Raw genomic sequence first — 17999 nt, 5'->3', positions numbered from 1 at the left:
TTTAGTGTCCTGGGGATTTTTGCATGTGTCATGTCTTGAATTATATTATTCTCAGTCCATGCATTGGGAATAAAACGAAATGCTTGTCCTTGAAGACAATATTAATGCAGCATATGAAACAGATTATGATGGCTGAGGTGTCTCAAGAAAGGAATTTTGATTTTTAAGCAAATTGGCATACAGTATTTTGTTCTTCCAAATATCCTTTCATTGTTAAGCCTCTGATTGTAGTTGCTGAAATTTAAAACAAATGTATTCTTTGTTCAAGGGTTTTTTTTTTTTCAAGGCCTCCAATTTTGGGGGTATGCACAAGTTGTATTGTTGTTGTTGTTATTTAATGTGAAGTGTGTGACAGCCCAAGTGTGTTATTACTGTTTCTGGGTAAAGAAAGCAGCAGCTGTGAAAAGAATGAGAATATCATGCAAAAAGCTGAAGCGTCTATGAACCTCTTTGTCCCTCCCCTAAATTCGTTCCTTTGCCTGAAAAATATTTGTAGGTAAATATATAAAATTTATTATCAATTCATTACTTCATGTTTCTGGTATTGAGCAGTGAAACCATTTTCTTCATTAGTTTACCTACTTACTTACTTTATATACTGTTTAATGCTAAAACAAGCTTCCAAGCAGTTTACAACGTACAAAAACCATTTGCACATATATGACTATATGCTTCTATAAATAAAACTTCAAAACTGACCCCTGCAAGGTCTAATTCCCTGTATAAAAGATACTAAGAAGACTCATGTTTGCATATTAGTTTTGGGAGAGTGTGTTTTATTTTCAGTAGTCATGGTATAAGAAAAACAAAATAGAGACTTCTCCCAGGATGTAGATGGGTAAACAGCTTACACAGGCAAGGGGAGGGTCTTTCTACCAATGGTAGACACTAACTTGTCTTTCAGGAAAATAGGCTTGCAGACCTTTCCCCTCCTCAAAATTTTTCCTCAAATGGCTATTGCTAGCACATGTATGTGGACCTCAAACTGTTTACCAAAGAAGCGAGCAAAGGTTAGGGGCTGGGAACTGTACTAGAGCTGCAAATGTGCACACGGATCTCCGAAGACAGGCCAGACTTCGTTGATCTTCTACATCCAGGTACTCAGGGTCATTCCCTGATAACTCCCTTTCAGGGCTGCTCATACTTTGTTTTGATGAAGTCCCCTGCAGATTATTCTTTCCAGCCTGATTTTAAGTCTCATTTCTGGTGTGTGGTTTAAATGAATAATAAACAATTTCTGTTAATTCCCAGAAACACAGACAGAAAAATTCAATAACCAACTTGAATGTCATGATTTTGTGGGGCTTTTTTTTTCTTTTTTTAAAAATAAAATACATTATTTTATTACATTACATTAAAAATGTAAAAATAAAAAAAAACAGGCCAGGCTTGAGACAGTGACAGCAATGATTGTTCTGTCCCTTCCGTACAGCAGTTCTTATGATGATGGCAGCTTCTCCCCAACAGTGTTACCAGATTTCCTACTATTCAACAGCCCCACAGTGGAAGCCGGGGAGACAGCTTCTTCACACCACTGTTAATTATCTTGAATCCCCACCTAAAATGGAAATAGTCAGTGGCATGAATCACTGGTATAGAAGTAGTTCAAAAGGAAGAAAAGGCAGGGCCAATAGTGTACAATAACTAAGTTACGTACCGAGTTGTAAGCGTATCCTCCATGAATTTGTCTATCAAAGTGTGCTTATGTAGTGGTATGTCTCTGAATCCCAGTTGATGGGAATTGTAGGGATGTGTTGTTGTGCTCAGGTCTTGCTTTTGGGCTTCCCATAGGCATCTGGTTGACCACTGTGAGAACAGGATACTGGACTAGATAGGCTACTGGTATGTTCCAGCCAGGGCTCTTCTTAGTTTCTTATGTAGCTTAGCATATACATTTTCCTTCATACATGTAACTTGTATTGCTTTTCACTGATGTGAGTCAGATAGGGCTGGCCAATATATCAATATATCATCTAAATCTGGTTTGTAGTCGACTTCCGGAGGCGGCGCGAAGGGTAATGGCTGCCCTTTCCTAGTCGGGAAGGGAACTCCGTTCGAGATCGGGTCGTCCGCTACGGCGAAGCGGAGACCCACACCGGAAAACTGCAGGCGGCAGAAGCCTGCAGCCTTGGGACCCGGCGGGCGCCAGAAGCTGTCCCCGAAACGTGGAAGGAACCCCGTAAGGGGCTCCGGACCGTCAAGGAGGCAGCGGTGCTGAGGGTCGTTCCGCGATCGGCGGAGAGAAGCCGCGAAGCCGTTGCCGGTGAGCGCCGACCTTTCTTCCTGGATTTGGCTCTTAAACTAAGCAACCCGTGAGTAAAAGAGACTTTTAATCGATTGGAGACCAATTCGAGACCAAAGTAGTTGTATTTGGCTGAAAGCGGAGGACGAAAAAGAAAAAGGAAGTCCGTCTTCCGCCGCCATTGAACTTGAACGCAAAGAGCTGGAGGAGTGAAGGCTGTGAGTAACCCTGTTTTTTTTATGATTGGATCTGGGCATTCATTGAGCTGTATTTAAAGACAGAAAAGGAGTTTAAGCACTGGACTTACATGCTAGCATGGACTTTGAAATCCCTTTCTGCTAAAGTTATAATTTTAAAGAGAGAAACCAGGGCTGGAACTGCCTGATAACAGTAACAATCAGTTTGCAGACCCAAGCAGTTTGATACAATAACTGGGAAAATCTGAGAGGTATGAACTTTGCTACTTTTTAACATCAATTGAAGTACCAGCAAGCACTGTTTTGAGACATTGTGACTATATATTACCAACTCTGCTAAAAACTAAATTGGAAGGTTTTTGGACTTTAACTTTTATTTTTGAGTAATCCTTCCGAGAAGACATTTTAGGCTCCCCCTAGAGGTTTTTGGACTGAACGGCAGTGACTTTATTTTACTTTCTATTTCTTGGCCTGCTGGCTGAGTGCTGCACCTGGCTTGTCTCTTTCTCATGGGAACAGTCAGTTTGACCTTGACTATTAGATAAGTTTGGAATGAGTGGCGCAAAGAAAAAGGAGATTAAGGAGACTAAGGAAAAAGAACAAAGACCAAGAACGAGACAAACAACTTTAGCCTCAACTTTACAGCAACGTAGATCGTCTGTGCCTATTTTACTCTCTGAAGAAGAAGCTGCCTCCTTGCCACAGGAGTGGAATCTTTGGACAAGAAGGCCGACGAGCAAACTGCGAAAATAGATCAGAACACAGAATGCCTAAATAGAATAACTGGGCAGGTGGCACAGAACACCCAATTGATTGCAAAATTGGAGGAGGCTTCAGGGGAAAATAGGAAATTGGTTGAAGACACGAGCCAAAGACTTGGACAGTTGGAAAAAGAAGTAAGACCACTCAACAAACAAGTGGGTGAACATCAGACCTATCTTTCGATGATTGAATTGAAGAATAGGGAGACTAATTTAAGGATAAGATCTGTATCTGAAGTAGAGGAAGACAAACTGGCTGAGTTCCTGACCAAAATAATCTCTGTGCAGTGGAAACTTGAGGAAAAAGACTTTAAAATTATATCAGCTTTCAGGCTGGGAAGATTGATAAGAAAAGACAAACCCAGAGACTGCTTGATAACACTGAGATCAAAGGAGGAAAGGGACAAGATTCTGGGCCTACATTACAAAAATCCACTGGACATTCTGGGTAAAAGAATTGAAATTTATAAGGATATTCCTAGACAGCTGTTGGACTTGAGATCTGAATACTCGGAACTAGCAAAACTACTGAGGAGCAACTCAATCATCTTTAGGTGGGACTTCCCTCAAGGACTATCATTTACTTTTAGAGGAAGGAAGATTAAAATCAGAACATTGGAAGACAGAGATAAATTTTTGAGCCAATACGGAGAAGACCTTCACAAAGGACTTGGATCACTGCCGGAGCCTGGAGCACCAAAGGAACCGGCACCCTTGGTTGACAAAGTACCACCCCCTGAAAAATAACCAGATTTATACAGGATGTCTCTGCAACTTCTGAGCTGGAACATAAATGGCTGCAACATTCCCGAGAAAAGGAAGAAAATTTTCCACATATTAAAAAAGGAACAATTGGACATTATTTGCTTGCAAGAAACACATGTGACTAGGCTCCACAGAAAAATACTTGTAAATAAAAGACTTGGCCAGGAATTTATATCTTCGGATAGAGTAAAGAAGAGAGGGGTAGTGATATATGCAAAGGAGAGCCTTTCACCTAAATTATTATTTAAAGATGAACAAGGCAGAATTTTGGCAGTTGAAATACAGCACCAAGGAGAAAAAATTTTGTTATTAGGAATTTATGCACCAAATGAAGGGAAATCGGAATTTTACAAGAAGTTGCATGAGAGCATGCTGGAATATCTGGACTTTGACAACATCATTATGATGGGAGATATGAACGGAATTGTATCAACCAACATGGATAAGTCGCAAAGTCAAAAAGTTACCAAAGATGGCAGACTACCAAAGACCTTTTTTGAAATGACAGACAATATGGACTGGATTGACATTTGGAGAACGAGGAACCCCTTGGAAAAGGAAGGAACATTCTTCTCTGAAGCCCATCTGACCTGGACAAGAATTGACCAAATATGGATTACTAGATGTCTGGCACCTAAGGTCAGAAAGGTGGAAATCTGCCCAAAGACCTGCTCCGACCATAACGCTTTGAGAATGGACCTGACACTAATACCAACCGGCTCCTTTCGATGGAAGATGAATGACAATCTATTTAGAGATCAGGAGATTATTAAGAAGGCCCAAAAAGTTTTGAAGGACTATTTTGAAATAAATTTGAACACAACGGTGGAAAAAAGAACAATTTGGGACGCGAGTAAAGCCGTGATGAGAGGGTTCTTAATACAACAGAATGCCATTAAGAAAAGGAAACAAAATGAAAAGAAAGATAAGATCTTGGAAAAAATAAAAGAGCTAGAAAAGAAGCTAAGAGGAAACCCGAAGTCGCAGCCGACTCTGAGAGAAATTAAACTCCACCAGGCACAATATTCTAGACTGATCAATCAGGAAATAGAATGGAAGATTAAGTCAATGAAACAAAAAACGTTTGAATCGGCTAATAAATGTGGGAAACTGCTGGCCTGGCAGTTGAAGAAGAGACAAAAGCTGAACACAGTTACAAATTTGGAAATTGAAGGAAAAAACATCCAGAACCCTGTGGAAATCAGGAAATCCTTTCAGAAATATTTCAAGAAATTATACACTCAAGGGCCGCAAAATGAGGCTGAGATTGAACAATTTTTGGAAAAAAATAGTCTTAAAAAACTCACACAAGAAAATAGACTACTCCTGAACAGTCAAATAACACGACAAGAAATTGAACATGCCATTCAGAATATGAAGCTGGGCAAATCTCCAGGACCAGATGGTCTTACCTCCAAGTATTATAAGACAATGAGTGACTATTTGATTCAACCCTTAATGGAGGTCAGCAATGAAATTTTGGAGGGAAAGAAGGCGCCGGAATCGTGGAAGGAAGCTTTTATCACGCTGATACCAAAATCAGAAACTGAAAAGACACAACTTAAGAACTATCGCCCCATCTCCCTTTTAAATGTGGATTATAAAATATTTGCTGATGTTTTGGCAGGAAGACTTAAAAAAGTTTTGAATGAAGTAATTCACAAGGACCAGGCTGGCTTTCTCCCAGGTAGACATATGTTTGCAAACACAAGGAACATTATTGACATTTTGGAACTTTTGCAAACAGACATAAACACTAGAGCAGTGCTGATATTTATAGACGCGGAGAAGGCCTTTGACAACATCTCTTGGAAATTTATGAAGGGAAACTTAAAAGAAATGGGAGTGGGGCGGGGTTTTGAAAATGGGATTGATGCGATATATTCAGAACAAAAAGCTAAACTGATAGTTAATAATGTGGTAACGGAAGAATTTAAAATTGAAAAAGGAACACGACAAGGCTGCCCGATTTCCCCTCTGTTATTTATCTCAGTTCTGGAGGTGCTCTTGAATATGATTAGAGGTGACCGGTTGGTGAAGGGGATTCAGGTCGGAGCGAAACAATATAAACTGAAAGCTTTCGCAGATGACCTAGTTTTGACATTGCAGGAGCCAGAATCTAGTACGAAAAGAGTTGTACAACTGATACATGACTTTGGTCAGGTTGCAGGATTTAAGCTAAATAAACAAAAAACGAAGGTGTTAGGAAAAAATATGACAGAAATAGAGTCAGAACGGTTTCAGAGAGAAACAGAATTATCACTGGTGAAAAGGGTAAAATACCTAGGGGTTAATATAACAGCCAAAAATCTGAGTCTATTCAAAGATAATTATGAAAAATGTTGGTCTGAAATTAAGAGAGACTTGGAAAGCTGGGCAAAGCTGAAGCTTTCTTTGTTAGGCCGAATTGCTGCAATTAAGATGAATGTGCTGCCAAAGATGTTGTTTTTGTTTCAAACATTGCAAATTGTGGACAAAACAGAGTGTTTCCGGAGGTGGCAGAGAGATATCTCCAAATTTGTCTGGCAGGGCAAAAAGCCCAGAATCAAGTTTAAGATATTAACAGATGCAAAGGAAAGAGGGGGCTTTGCCCTGCCAGACTTAAGGTTGTACTATGAAGCCGCAGCTTTCTGCTGGCTAAAAGATTGGCTACTTCTTGAGGACACTGATGTTTTAGATCTGGAAGGTTATAACAATGCGTTTGGTTGGCATGCATACTTGTGGTATGATAAAGTTAAGATCAATAAGGCCTTTAAGAACCATATTGTCAGGAAAGCAGTGTTTAATGTCTGGACAAAATATAAAGACTTATTGGAAAATAAAACACCAAGGTGGCTTTCACCTTTGGAAGCTAAGGCCCGAAAAGGAACCAATATGGAAGCCTACTGGCCAAAATATTGGGAACTGCTAGAAAAAGACGGAGACAATTGGAAATTGCAGAGTATGGAGAAAATGAAGGATAAAGTGCGAGACTGGTTACACTACGCTCAGATCAAGGAAATTTTTAAAAGTGACAAAAAGTTAGGATTCCAGGTGGAGAAATCGAAGTTGGAAACAGAACTGTTAGAACCTAAGACTAAGGTACTTTCAAGAATGTATAACTTGCTGTTGAAATGGAATACACAAGACGAAATGGTTAAGTCGGCTATGATAAAATGGGCACAGGACATTGGGCATAACATTATGTTTGAGGACTGGGAAAGGTTGTGGACCACTGGGTTGAATTTTACTGCATGTAATGCTTTGAAAGAAAATGTAATGAAAATGATATACAGATGGTACATGACCCCAGTTAAACTTGCCAAAATATACCATTCGTCAGATAACAAATGCTGGAAATGTAAGGAAAATGAAGGAACATTTTACCACCTCTGGTGGACCTGCCCTAAGGTGAAGGCCTTCTGGGAAATGATATATAATGAGCTGAAAAAGGTATTTAAGTATACCTTCACTAAGAAACCAGAGGCCTTCCTCCTGGGCATTGTCGACCAGAAGGTGTTAAAGAAAGATAGAACATTTTTCATGTATGCGACAACAGCAGCAAGGATACTACTTGCTAAGAATTGGAAAACTCAAGATCTACCCACACTGGAAGAATGGCAGATGCAACTGATGGACTATATGCAGCTGGCGGAGATGACTGGCAGAATCCGAGACCTGGGAGAAGAAAGGATGGAAGAGGACTGGAAGAAATTTAAGACTTATTTACAAAAATATTGTGATTTAATGGAATGTTAAAAAAGATGCTTGGTTATAAACAATTGGCCATCACTAAAATAGATCAGGAAATGATGATAAGAGAGATTAAGAGAAACAAAGTTGAAGGAGAATTATTTTAATGTATTTTATTGGTACACAAGTTGGAAATAAGATGATAATTTGCTTGACAAAAATTTATTAATGATGTAAATGGGAGCGGGAGGCGGGAGGAAGTTCAAATATGACAGGAAACTTTGTTAAAGCAAAACAATACTGTTTATTATTAATGTACTTTTTTCTTTTTTCTTTAAAAATCTTAATAAATATTTATAAAAAAAATAAAAAAAATCTGGTTTGAAGTCCATATCATGATATATCGGTTTCATAATTTTTGACCAGGCCACATATCGCAAATCATGATGTGTGTGTTTTGTTATGCAAAAATCACAATGTGGGCAAAACTGTAAAGCCAGCCAATGGTTCTCAATTCCTGCAGCCCCTGTTAACTCTGCTGGCTCACCTCTCCCCTGCCTCCTGCAGGAGACAGCGAATCACAAGAGCAGGGGCCGGCAAAAATCACAATGCGGGAAAAACCGTGAAGCCAGCCAGTGCCTCTACATACCTCCATCCTTATTTCAGACATCGTGATATATCGCAATGTTTCGCTGGTAATATATCATGTTGAAAAACAGATACTGCCCAGCCATAGTGTCAGACCTAATTTCCCTCTTAGGTAATAAGACAGTGTCACTATAAGTGATTGCAGGCATTACACGCAATAACTAAGGCAATTAAGGCTGCAGTGCTATGCATACTAAGTAGGTCCCTGTGAGTTCTGTGGGATTTATTTCTGAGAAAGCAAGCACAGGCTTGCACTGTACATTTCATGGCAATTGCAGTTATACTTCTTAAACGGCGACTTTTCATTATTTGTTCACAGTCCGAGTTTGAACTCAGGGTCTTTCATATTCGAGGAGAGCACGCGTCATCCATAGCAAAGCTTGAGGAAGTCATTGCAAATTTGGAAAATGAACTGGAAAATACATTATACAGGAGAAGCGAGGAAGCAAAGGATGCCTGTGTATCGACCGAAGATGATCACCCACCAAAGACATACAGAACTGTATGTATACAAACCGACAGAGAAACTTTTATAAAGCCAAGTGAAGATGAAAGCCGGACAGTCAAAAATAACCAAACAATACCTAAAAAGCTGACTATACCTTGTTTGAATAATACTGTTTCATTCACATCGGACAATAATGGCCATGCCTCAGGGAGTGCTGTATCTCAGATGTTTCCACCACCGCCGCCACCACCACCACCTCTTCCTGGTTCAATCCCTCCACCCCCAACATTATCACCAGGCATGGGATCTCCCCATCCTCCTCCTCCTCCACCTCCACTTCCTGCAGCTTTTGCAGGTCAGTTACCACCGCCTCCTCCACCTCCCCCACCAGGATTTTCTCCATCAGGAGCAGGTCCTCCTCCTCCTCCTCCACCACCGCCACCTCCTGGATCCAGTTTCCTTTTCAGCAGCACATTGTCATCAAGCCAAGGTCCTCGAAAGCCTGCCATCGAACCTGCCTGTCCTATGAAGCCACTTTATTGGACCAGAATACAAATACAAGACAGCAGGTAAAGTTATGCTTCCCTCTTATTTAATAGTGGAAACCTATGTGCAGTATTTCAAGATCAACTAAAGCAAAAGGAGATTACATTGCAGAAATATAAAAAAATACTCAACTCAGGTTTTGAAATGTAGATTTAAAAAAAATAGGATGGTTTACTGCTAGGGAGTAGCCTTTTTCAAAAGTTCCATCATCTGTCTAACATTCTTGTTCAGAACTATGCCCTGTGGCACACACAAATAGAGTAATATGACTTGACATGCAGTATTTTTAGTACTGCTAGAGGCATGAGTTACAAAGAACCTGGTCCTGGAGATACTCTGCCGTCAGATTAGCTCATATGATAATCCTTAAGGGCCTGAGACACAGCGGAAGGCCATTGGCTTTCCAGTAGCCTATATCACTGCAGCTCAGATGCTTGACTGCTCTTCCTGCCATGCCAATTAAATGCAGCTTAGTGGTACATACAAAGAACTAGTGGAGTTGAGATAGTCAACTTTAGCCTGCTTCTGTATGAACCACATTGTAGGCCTAATACCTGTGCAGTGGCAGCAGATAGCCCCAAACATAGCCCCAAACACCGACTATGGAGAGCCCTGGGTTCCTGAGCACCCACAAATTTTAAATGAAGGGGCTGCCCCCCCCCCGATTCCATTTGGCCATGTGCGCATGCCATGGGGCATGTTTGTGTCAGGTCGGCACTCTCCTGTGATGTGATGGTGTGGATTGCACACAGCATGTGGCACACAGCATGCACCAGCAATGTGTGCGAGTGACGTCAGCATGCCATGGGCATGCCAGTATGATGCGCGCACATTACAGGCATGCCAGTGTCACATGCACTGGCTGTCATGGGAGCAAGGCAGCACACGTATCCCCAACAGTGGATGTGTGATCAGTCCTAGTCAACCCCCCGCCCACCAACCTTTGGTTCTAGCTCCTGCACTTTGTTTAGAAAGAGAAATGTTATGTTTCTCTAGGCTAGAACAACACACCTCACATTTCCCTAGAAAGGGATCTGGTCTTAGTGGCATCATCAAAAGCCAGGGCTTTACAATCCTGTGCATGCTTCTCAGCAATAATCCCCACTGATTTGCACAGGATTGCAGTCCCAGGGAGGAATTCAGTGTCACACACTTATTGTTCAATCAGCACAAGCATTTCTGCTTGCCCGAACAGTCCCCCCTGTCCCTCCCAAGCTCTGTTCAGGGGGCTCACCTGTCACTCCAGAGTAGATTTGAGTGAGGCACAGTGGGAAGGAGGAGAAGAAAGCCCCACCGAGCTAGCAGGAACCTAAGTGACATAACTTTTACTAATTAGCTAAGCACAATCTAAGCGCAAGTCGGTAAGCGACATAATTTTACTTGCCTGGAAATACATCTCTCCAGCAAGTACTGATTACTGCATAGTAAAATTCCTAGAATTTATATGAAGGAATGCCTTATATGTAAGTTGATGTGTAGGGTCAGCATTCTAAAGTGCAGTGATAACCGTTGTATTGCCCCTAAGTTTGTGATGAAATGTCCTCCCACTCACCCTAGACAGGCAGCTCTCCTGTCCTTGCCTGCCCACTTTCTCTCTATTATTATTTTTTCTTATTATTATTCTTTGCTTAGCTTGATGAAGACAAAAGAGTGGACTATGAATTCATAGAGATCAAATAACAAACAACAATAACACCATATCCTTATTTGGAACTTCTTTTTTTCTGTACGCATGAGCTCTCTACTCCCCTTCCCTCCTCCCTGTGTATGTCTGGCTTTAGTGTTTCTGTCCTGGCTACCGCTATTTTTTCATAGGATCCTAGAGTTGGAAGGGGACCAAGGGTCATCTAGTCCAACCCCCTGCAATGCTGGAATCTCAGCTAAGGCATCCAGTACAAATGGCCATCCGACATCTGCTTAAAAACCTCCAAGGAAGGAAGGAAGGGTATCCAAACTGAGAAAGCGTGGGTTGATCACTGCTGACAAACCTAGATAGGAAGCCAGGATCAGATTAAGATGTCTGAACCAGGTTTATGTGCCCAAATGTTGAGGGAGAGACATTAAAAATGTCTTTTCCCCGTTACCAAATTTCTGTTTTCTATCTGTTGTGGAAGTTGGTTAAGAGTATATCTCCGTCAGCAAATCAGTTGATACAGCCCAAGCACCATTCTTTAACTAAATGTGGTACTAGATTAAAAGTAGCATTTATAACATTTACTTCATTTGTGTTTTTAGTTATAAGGTTTACTCAAATCTGTTTGCACTGTAGAAGATGTGTCCAGATCTGATACTTTCATTTCTGAATATTCCTTATTCTGTGAGCCTTGATTTTTTATTTTTAATGGGAGTTTAGCGGGGGCAAAAGGTGAGACTTGATATGAAATGACAAGTAGGAATGAAATGTCATGTGAGTGACACCTGCTGGAGGGAAAAGACCAGCTGCTACTAATAAAACCAAGAGATAATTTTCTTATTAAGAATCGGTAGTTGCCAAAGAAAAGCAATCTAATCTCTTTTGTTACTAAAGATTCTCAAAGCAGAGATTGAAACATTAAAATGAGATTGTTTTTTAAATTATAGATCTCACCATTCAGTGGTAATACTAACTGTAGTATTAATATGAAGAAGCGAATATGGAAGATACTGTCAATATTTGGCTAGGTTGTGCTTGCATTCTGCCTAGAATCCCCTCCCCATTATTTTGTATATGTTCAGAATACTTGTCAGATCACCTGCAATCTTGAGTCCATGCAAATAATTTAAAATAATAAGTAATATACAATCTGTGTGTTGAAAAGCTACACAATCTATGCGGCGGTGAGGAAAACACATTGAATATGCTAACCTTCCCCCGTTTGATGGCTTCTAGATGTCGTTGGACTCCAACTCCCATCAGCCCCAGACACCATAGCAATCAGTCAGGGTTGATGGGAGTTGCAGTCCAGCAACATCTGGAAGGTTCCAGGTAGGAGAAGATAGGATTACAAAACAGTGTATTGAGCAGTATAAAGATTTGGGTATGGAACTTCTTTCTAAATAGTAGGCCAGTCCAAAGGCAGATGTACTAAATATTGATGGAGTTTTAAATATGTGGTAAAGTAAGTAAGTAACTTTGAAAGAGACATTGTGGTAATTTTATTTTGCCTTTTTCCAATTTTAGTCAAAACACGGCACCAACTCTGTGGGATTCTTTGGAAGAGCCTGACATATGTGATGCCAGTGAATTTGAATACTTATTCTCCAAAGAAACAGCTCAGGAAAAGAAAAAGCCATTAGCAGAGTCCTATGAAAAGAAAACAAAAGCCAAAAAGGTATCACTGCATTGCAACCTTAACTTAATCTTTTTAGATAATAATAATCTAAGTTTTTATTGAGTATCTTTCTTATATGCATTTTAGGTTTCAGTAATACAACAAGAACAATGAAATACAAAAGGATCTTCAAATGACAGATCTTATATGTGGTGGCCCCAATCTGTCATTGTTTAGGCTGAGATTTTTCTTTTCAGTGATTGCCCACACCTGGGATTGAATTGTCTTCAGACTTGCTTTGAAGGTTTGATAATAGTATGAAGTGCTTAAGTATGGCTGTGTCTAAAATTCATACTGGAATTCTGTCACATTCTTATTAATGGCTTGAGAACTCCATTAAAACGGAGCATAACCATTAGCACCACACACAAGCCTAGACCCCAATTCATGTTCAGCTGGGGCCAGGAGCAATCTGTGTGCTGGTGGGGAGCCATCCTCCCTACAATAATGTCACTGCAGCTTAATTTGATGGGGCTGGTGCAGGAGAGGGCAGCAGCGAGGATGAGATTGTGTGGGCACACTGGCCTGCTCCACCAGTGTCATTGTGCAGCCCTGACCTATCCACCATCTTTCCCTACCCGAATCCTATCCAGGTAAGCTACAGCAACAATGGTGTCAGAAGGGTGACCTTGCGGCTCCACAAAGGCCGCTGCTGGCTGGGGCGATACAGAAAGAGCACGGTAACAGGGCAGAGCAGACACCTTTTCTTCTCCATGCTAATAGACTTCATTTCTCATTGATACCCAACTTGAGTGTCTGAATGCATGGAGATCTGTTTTGTTGATTCTTGTTGTTGTTGGTTTAGTCGTTCAGTCGTGTCTGACTCTTCGTGACCCCGTGGACCAGAGCACGCCAGGCACTCCTGGCGTCTTCCACTGCCTCCCGCAGTTTGGTCAGACTCATGTTTGTAGCTTCGAAGACACTATCCAACCATCTCGTCCTCTGTTGTCCCCTTCTCCTTGTGCCCTCAATCTTTCCCAACATCAGGGTCTTTTCCAGGGAGTCTTCTCTTCTCATGAGGTGGCCAAAGTATTGGAGCCTCAGTTTTACGATCTGTCCTTCCAGTGAGCACTCAGGGCTGATTTCCTTCAGAATGGATACGTTTGATCTTCTTGCAGTCCATGGGACTCTCAAGAGTCTCCTCCAGCACCATAATTCAAAAGCATCAATTCTTCGGCGATCAGCCTTCTTTATGGTCCAGTTTGTTGATTCTACCCACACCCAAAGAGCCTAGTTCACATCAGAGTATATATGCAAATATTAAGCCACTTTGGGAAAATTCTCTTCTTGAAAGCATTAAATAAATATGTCTGTACACTTTGAAGTTCAGTTAATGATCAGGCATCATAGAATGGGGTCCTAGAATCTGGAATGTGGGTGGTACTGTGGTCTAAACCACTGAGCTTCTCAGATTTGCCGATTGGAAGGTCACCGGTTCAAATCTGCATGATGGTGGTGAGCTCCCATTGCTCTGTCCCAGCTCCTGCAATCTAGCAGTTCGAAAGCACGCCAGTGCAAGTAGATAAATAGGTACTGCTGCGGCGGGAAGGTAAACGGCGTTTCCGTGCGCTCTGGCAGTCATCATGGTGTTCTGTTGCACCAGAAGCGGTTTAGTCATGCTAGCCACATGACCTGGACAGCTGTCTGTGGACAAACACCTGCTCCCTCGGCCTGAAAGAAAGATGAGCGCCGCACCACATAGTCGCCTTTGACTGGTCTTAATCGTCCAGGGGTCCTTTACCCCCCCACCCTTTTACCCTTTCTTTACACAACTATCGTGTTGCCAAGGTGCACTGATACTGTACTGATATTTGCCACCACATACTCACATAAAAGTGAATAATAGGCATACAACCACAAACACTTATATAACACGTTGTGGAGCTGTAGCCAATCAGGGCTCCCAGATGCATGCTTTAATAAACATGCCTGTCGTTCACGCTTTGTGGCAAGAGGCATAGGGGTTAATGCCATTGTATTTGTAGCAAACTTGATGGCTGTCCCATGTGTGGAATGAAAAATGTATACAGAGTAGGATTTTTACATTTGAATATTCACAGTATTATTATTTTTTTCTATATCTACTGGATATTAATGATTCTTGTGGATGCTAACATTCGATGCCGTTATATTTTCTTCCTACAAAGTCAAGGGGTAAATGTCACATAATTTGTGTCATCTGCATGATCTAAATAAGACTCCATCAATCACCTTTGGCTCTTTAGTGCTATGATTATCATATCAAAGTCAGAAAAAGAAACCCACTGAAGATAATGGCTTTTCTGTTGTCCATTATCTCTAGCTCATTTCAAGTAATTATTAGCACATGTTCTCATTTACGATGAGTGTCAATATTTTTGAATGAGAGTGGTTTTAAAAAGAGGATATATCTGTCATCAGGGTTTTTTATGTTTTTGCCTATTTTGTAATTGTGAGATAATGATAATAACAATTACAACGTTCCACGATTCTTGAAAAGATGGCTTCATAATTCAGTGTTACACCATCCTGGGTCAGAATGTTATAAGAATGCTGCCAATCCTAAATATATTTACACAACATTAAGACCATTAAGACTAATAATAATATGGTATTATAAGTATTATTTATTTTGTAAAGGTCCCATTCCTAAATATATTGCTCACTGACTTATTTGGAATTAGTAATGGGCCATTTCATGCAATGTGCGTGCTTGTGATCCCATCCTTTCAATCCTGATTCAAAATATACTCACTGTGAACTCATACAAGTGAGTAGCTTGTCAAACGGCCTGTATCCTTTTGTACCCCTGGTAATTGCACCCCTGTTGTTGTGCCGTGAGTGGTTATTCTTCTCTCTACTGACTACATGTTAGAGTTCCAAAATCACAATATCTGGTCGTAGCTGATCACTCGCAGGACCTGTTCACTGCAAGCATATTCTGAGCCCAGGTAAACAAGCTTGATAATCATTAAAAAAACCAAGATATGTGTGAATTGTCCTTTACTTTCAGAGAAGAACTCTTTCTCCGGGTAGTTTTTGAGTGTCTGACATGCTGACCCAGTGAAATTCTGCTACAGACTGGTCTTACATAGTGAGCGTAAGCTTTTGCTGCAGGTGGTGGATTTCGGAGGGAGCACCATTTTCCTAATTCCTGCTCCTGTGAGCATCGGCTTGCAGCATGGTTCGGAAGGAGGGATGTTATTTTTGAATTTTTACTTTTAGTTCTAACATGACCAAGGCTTGCACTGGCTGTGACAATCCCCGTGTTTATACAAGGGAAAGATGAAGCATGGGATTGCAGCATTTACATTCTTGTCGCAGGCTCTGGAGATACTGCATCTATTTCCTTGGTATATTTAGTAACCAGAGAAGAGGCAGACAGTTTGCTGCCATGTCTGTTGCTTAGGCGTATCCTGCCAGCTGGCGTATCGTTATCATCAACTGGCAACAGCTAGGAAGTTGGTTGCTTACATACTACTGTCATCTGTGCGCAAAGTGCGTACTTCTGGGAGCTCGAAGCATCTTTCACTAGCTGGGGCCAGATGGAACAATCTGGTCTTTCCAAACCTTAATTTAGTGCATACCCACTGAATCTCTGATCCACCAAGATAAAAGCTGCTTCTCAGCAGTCAGTGCATTAGGGCTTGCAAGGTGCTTGACAAATCACTTTTTCTGCAGTTCCAGGCAAGCAATGCACATGCCTGGTGGGCTGCATTCAGCTTGGTGGTTACAGAGGAGAGAAGGAGGGAGATCACAGAGGTATAAAAAATGAGGCATGGTGTAGAGAAAGACGACAGAGATATTTTTTTTCTATAATAGCAGTAGATGGCATCATTCAGTGAAACGGAATGTTGGAAGATTTGGGGCATATGAAAGGACGTACCACACATATTGTGCTTTTAATTCTCCTGGGAGCCACCCAGAGTGGCTAGGGAAACCCAGCCAGATGTGCAGGGTATAAATAAAAAATTATTATTATTATTATTATTATTATTATTATTATTATTATTATTATTGAATTCTCTACCACTTAGACTGCAGTCAAGACTGCACTGTTTTCCCAATGTTTACTTACCTGATAGCGTCTACGTTTTATGTGATCTCTCACATGACGTAAAAGCCACTTTTGGAAATCAGGTAGAGAGGCCTAGAACTAATTTCTATGTCAGTTGTTTGTGTGTGGGGGGGTGGATCTGTTTTGCGATCCCGTTAACACAGAATACCACGAGAGCGGTTTTGCATTGCAATTTCAAGTAACAAAAATTGGGGGTGGTAACCTGTTGTAAAGTTATTTCCTGCTGTTTAAATTTTAGCCTGACACGTGGTGGAATGTCTTATTAAAAAAGCTGTTCCATCACATTCAAAAATACTGAGCTGTAAAAGGAACATTAAAATCAGGACAAGAAGCGCCAGCATTATAATCAGTAAAACTAATGCAATAAACTCCATTACTGAATGCAGCATTTGTGATAGATGGCAACTTAGATGTCTTTAAAGGGGGATAAGGCTATGGAGGGTAAGATACTCTGCACTACCTCCAGTATCAAAGGCAGTATGCCCCTTGATTCAACAGCAAATAGCATGTTGGGACAACAGCGCTCATCTGCCTGCCAGTCAGTCACTGTACTGCTCTTTACTTCCCAGTAAGAGTTCAGCTACTACTCAAGGCTAACAGAAAGCCAGTGTGCCCTAGGTAGGCCTTTATTCTCTTGACTTAACAATTTTGTTATCCAGTGTGACAAATTTCAGCCCTACAGGATTTTTGATCATTTTGCTCAGACTATTTCAGGTAGCCAGAGTCTAGTTTGGCATTTATAATTGTGACCATATGTACTTTCTTCCCATAAAAGGCTATAAATATAAAGCTTGTTTTGTTCTGAAGTGAACCTCTCTCTAATAGTTTTAAATTATGTAATATTAAAGGCATTTTCAGTTTAAAATAAGATACTGGAGTAGGAAAGTTGTGCGAGCTAACCTGATCTTTAGAGCGTACCTACAAATGTAGTAGTTTCAGATGTAATATTGCCGGTATGAGGTGTCGTCTGGAAAGGTTTTGCCTCAAACTAGGCATGCCTAATGGGGTTTATGACAGCCTATGAATTTTCCTCTGAAAAGGGTCAGCCTGGAGGTCAGTGAATGCTATACAAATTGCACTCTACTTAAGCCTTTAATTATCCCTATTAGAATTTAATCTGCTGCCAAGTTCATCAAATAGCATTTATAACTTCAGAAATGTCTGTGACAAACTTCTATTTGACTTGTAGATTTACTCTATGGTAAATTTTCTTCCGTCCCTCAAATTTTTTGTTATTAAAAATTGTTTTGTTGTTTAAAAAAATAGTGAATGGAGACCAAAAACTATGCACCCATTATTTTGTAGACATGAGTTCAGAAAATATCTGAGCATCCATCATACTTTTATTCTAA

At 40.8% G+C, this 17999-nt stretch overlaps 1 protein-coding gene across 2 annotated transcripts in view; it reads left to right on the top strand.

Annotated features, from left to right (window-relative positions):
- FMN1 (formin 1) overlaps positions 1 to 17999 on the top strand; it is a 156729-nt gene that overhangs the window by 70127 nt on the left and 68603 nt on the right. For both annotated transcript variants that reach the window (XM_081886468.1, XM_081886467.1), the window contains 2 exons: positions 8605 to 9302; positions 12440 to 12590. In XM_081886468.1, the coding sequence (XP_081742594.1) occupies positions 8605 to 9302; positions 12440 to 12590 (849 nt within the window). The remainder of the gene's footprint in view (positions 1 to 8604; positions 9303 to 12439; positions 12591 to 17999) is intronic.

Source organism: Podarcis melisellensis (assembly GCF_964234715.1).
Source record: "Podarcis melisellensis genome assembly, chromosome: 1".
NCBI lineage: Eukaryota > Metazoa > Chordata > Lepidosauria > Squamata > Lacertidae > Podarcis > Podarcis melisellensis.
This window is presented reverse-complemented; position numbering and strand designations above follow the sequence as displayed.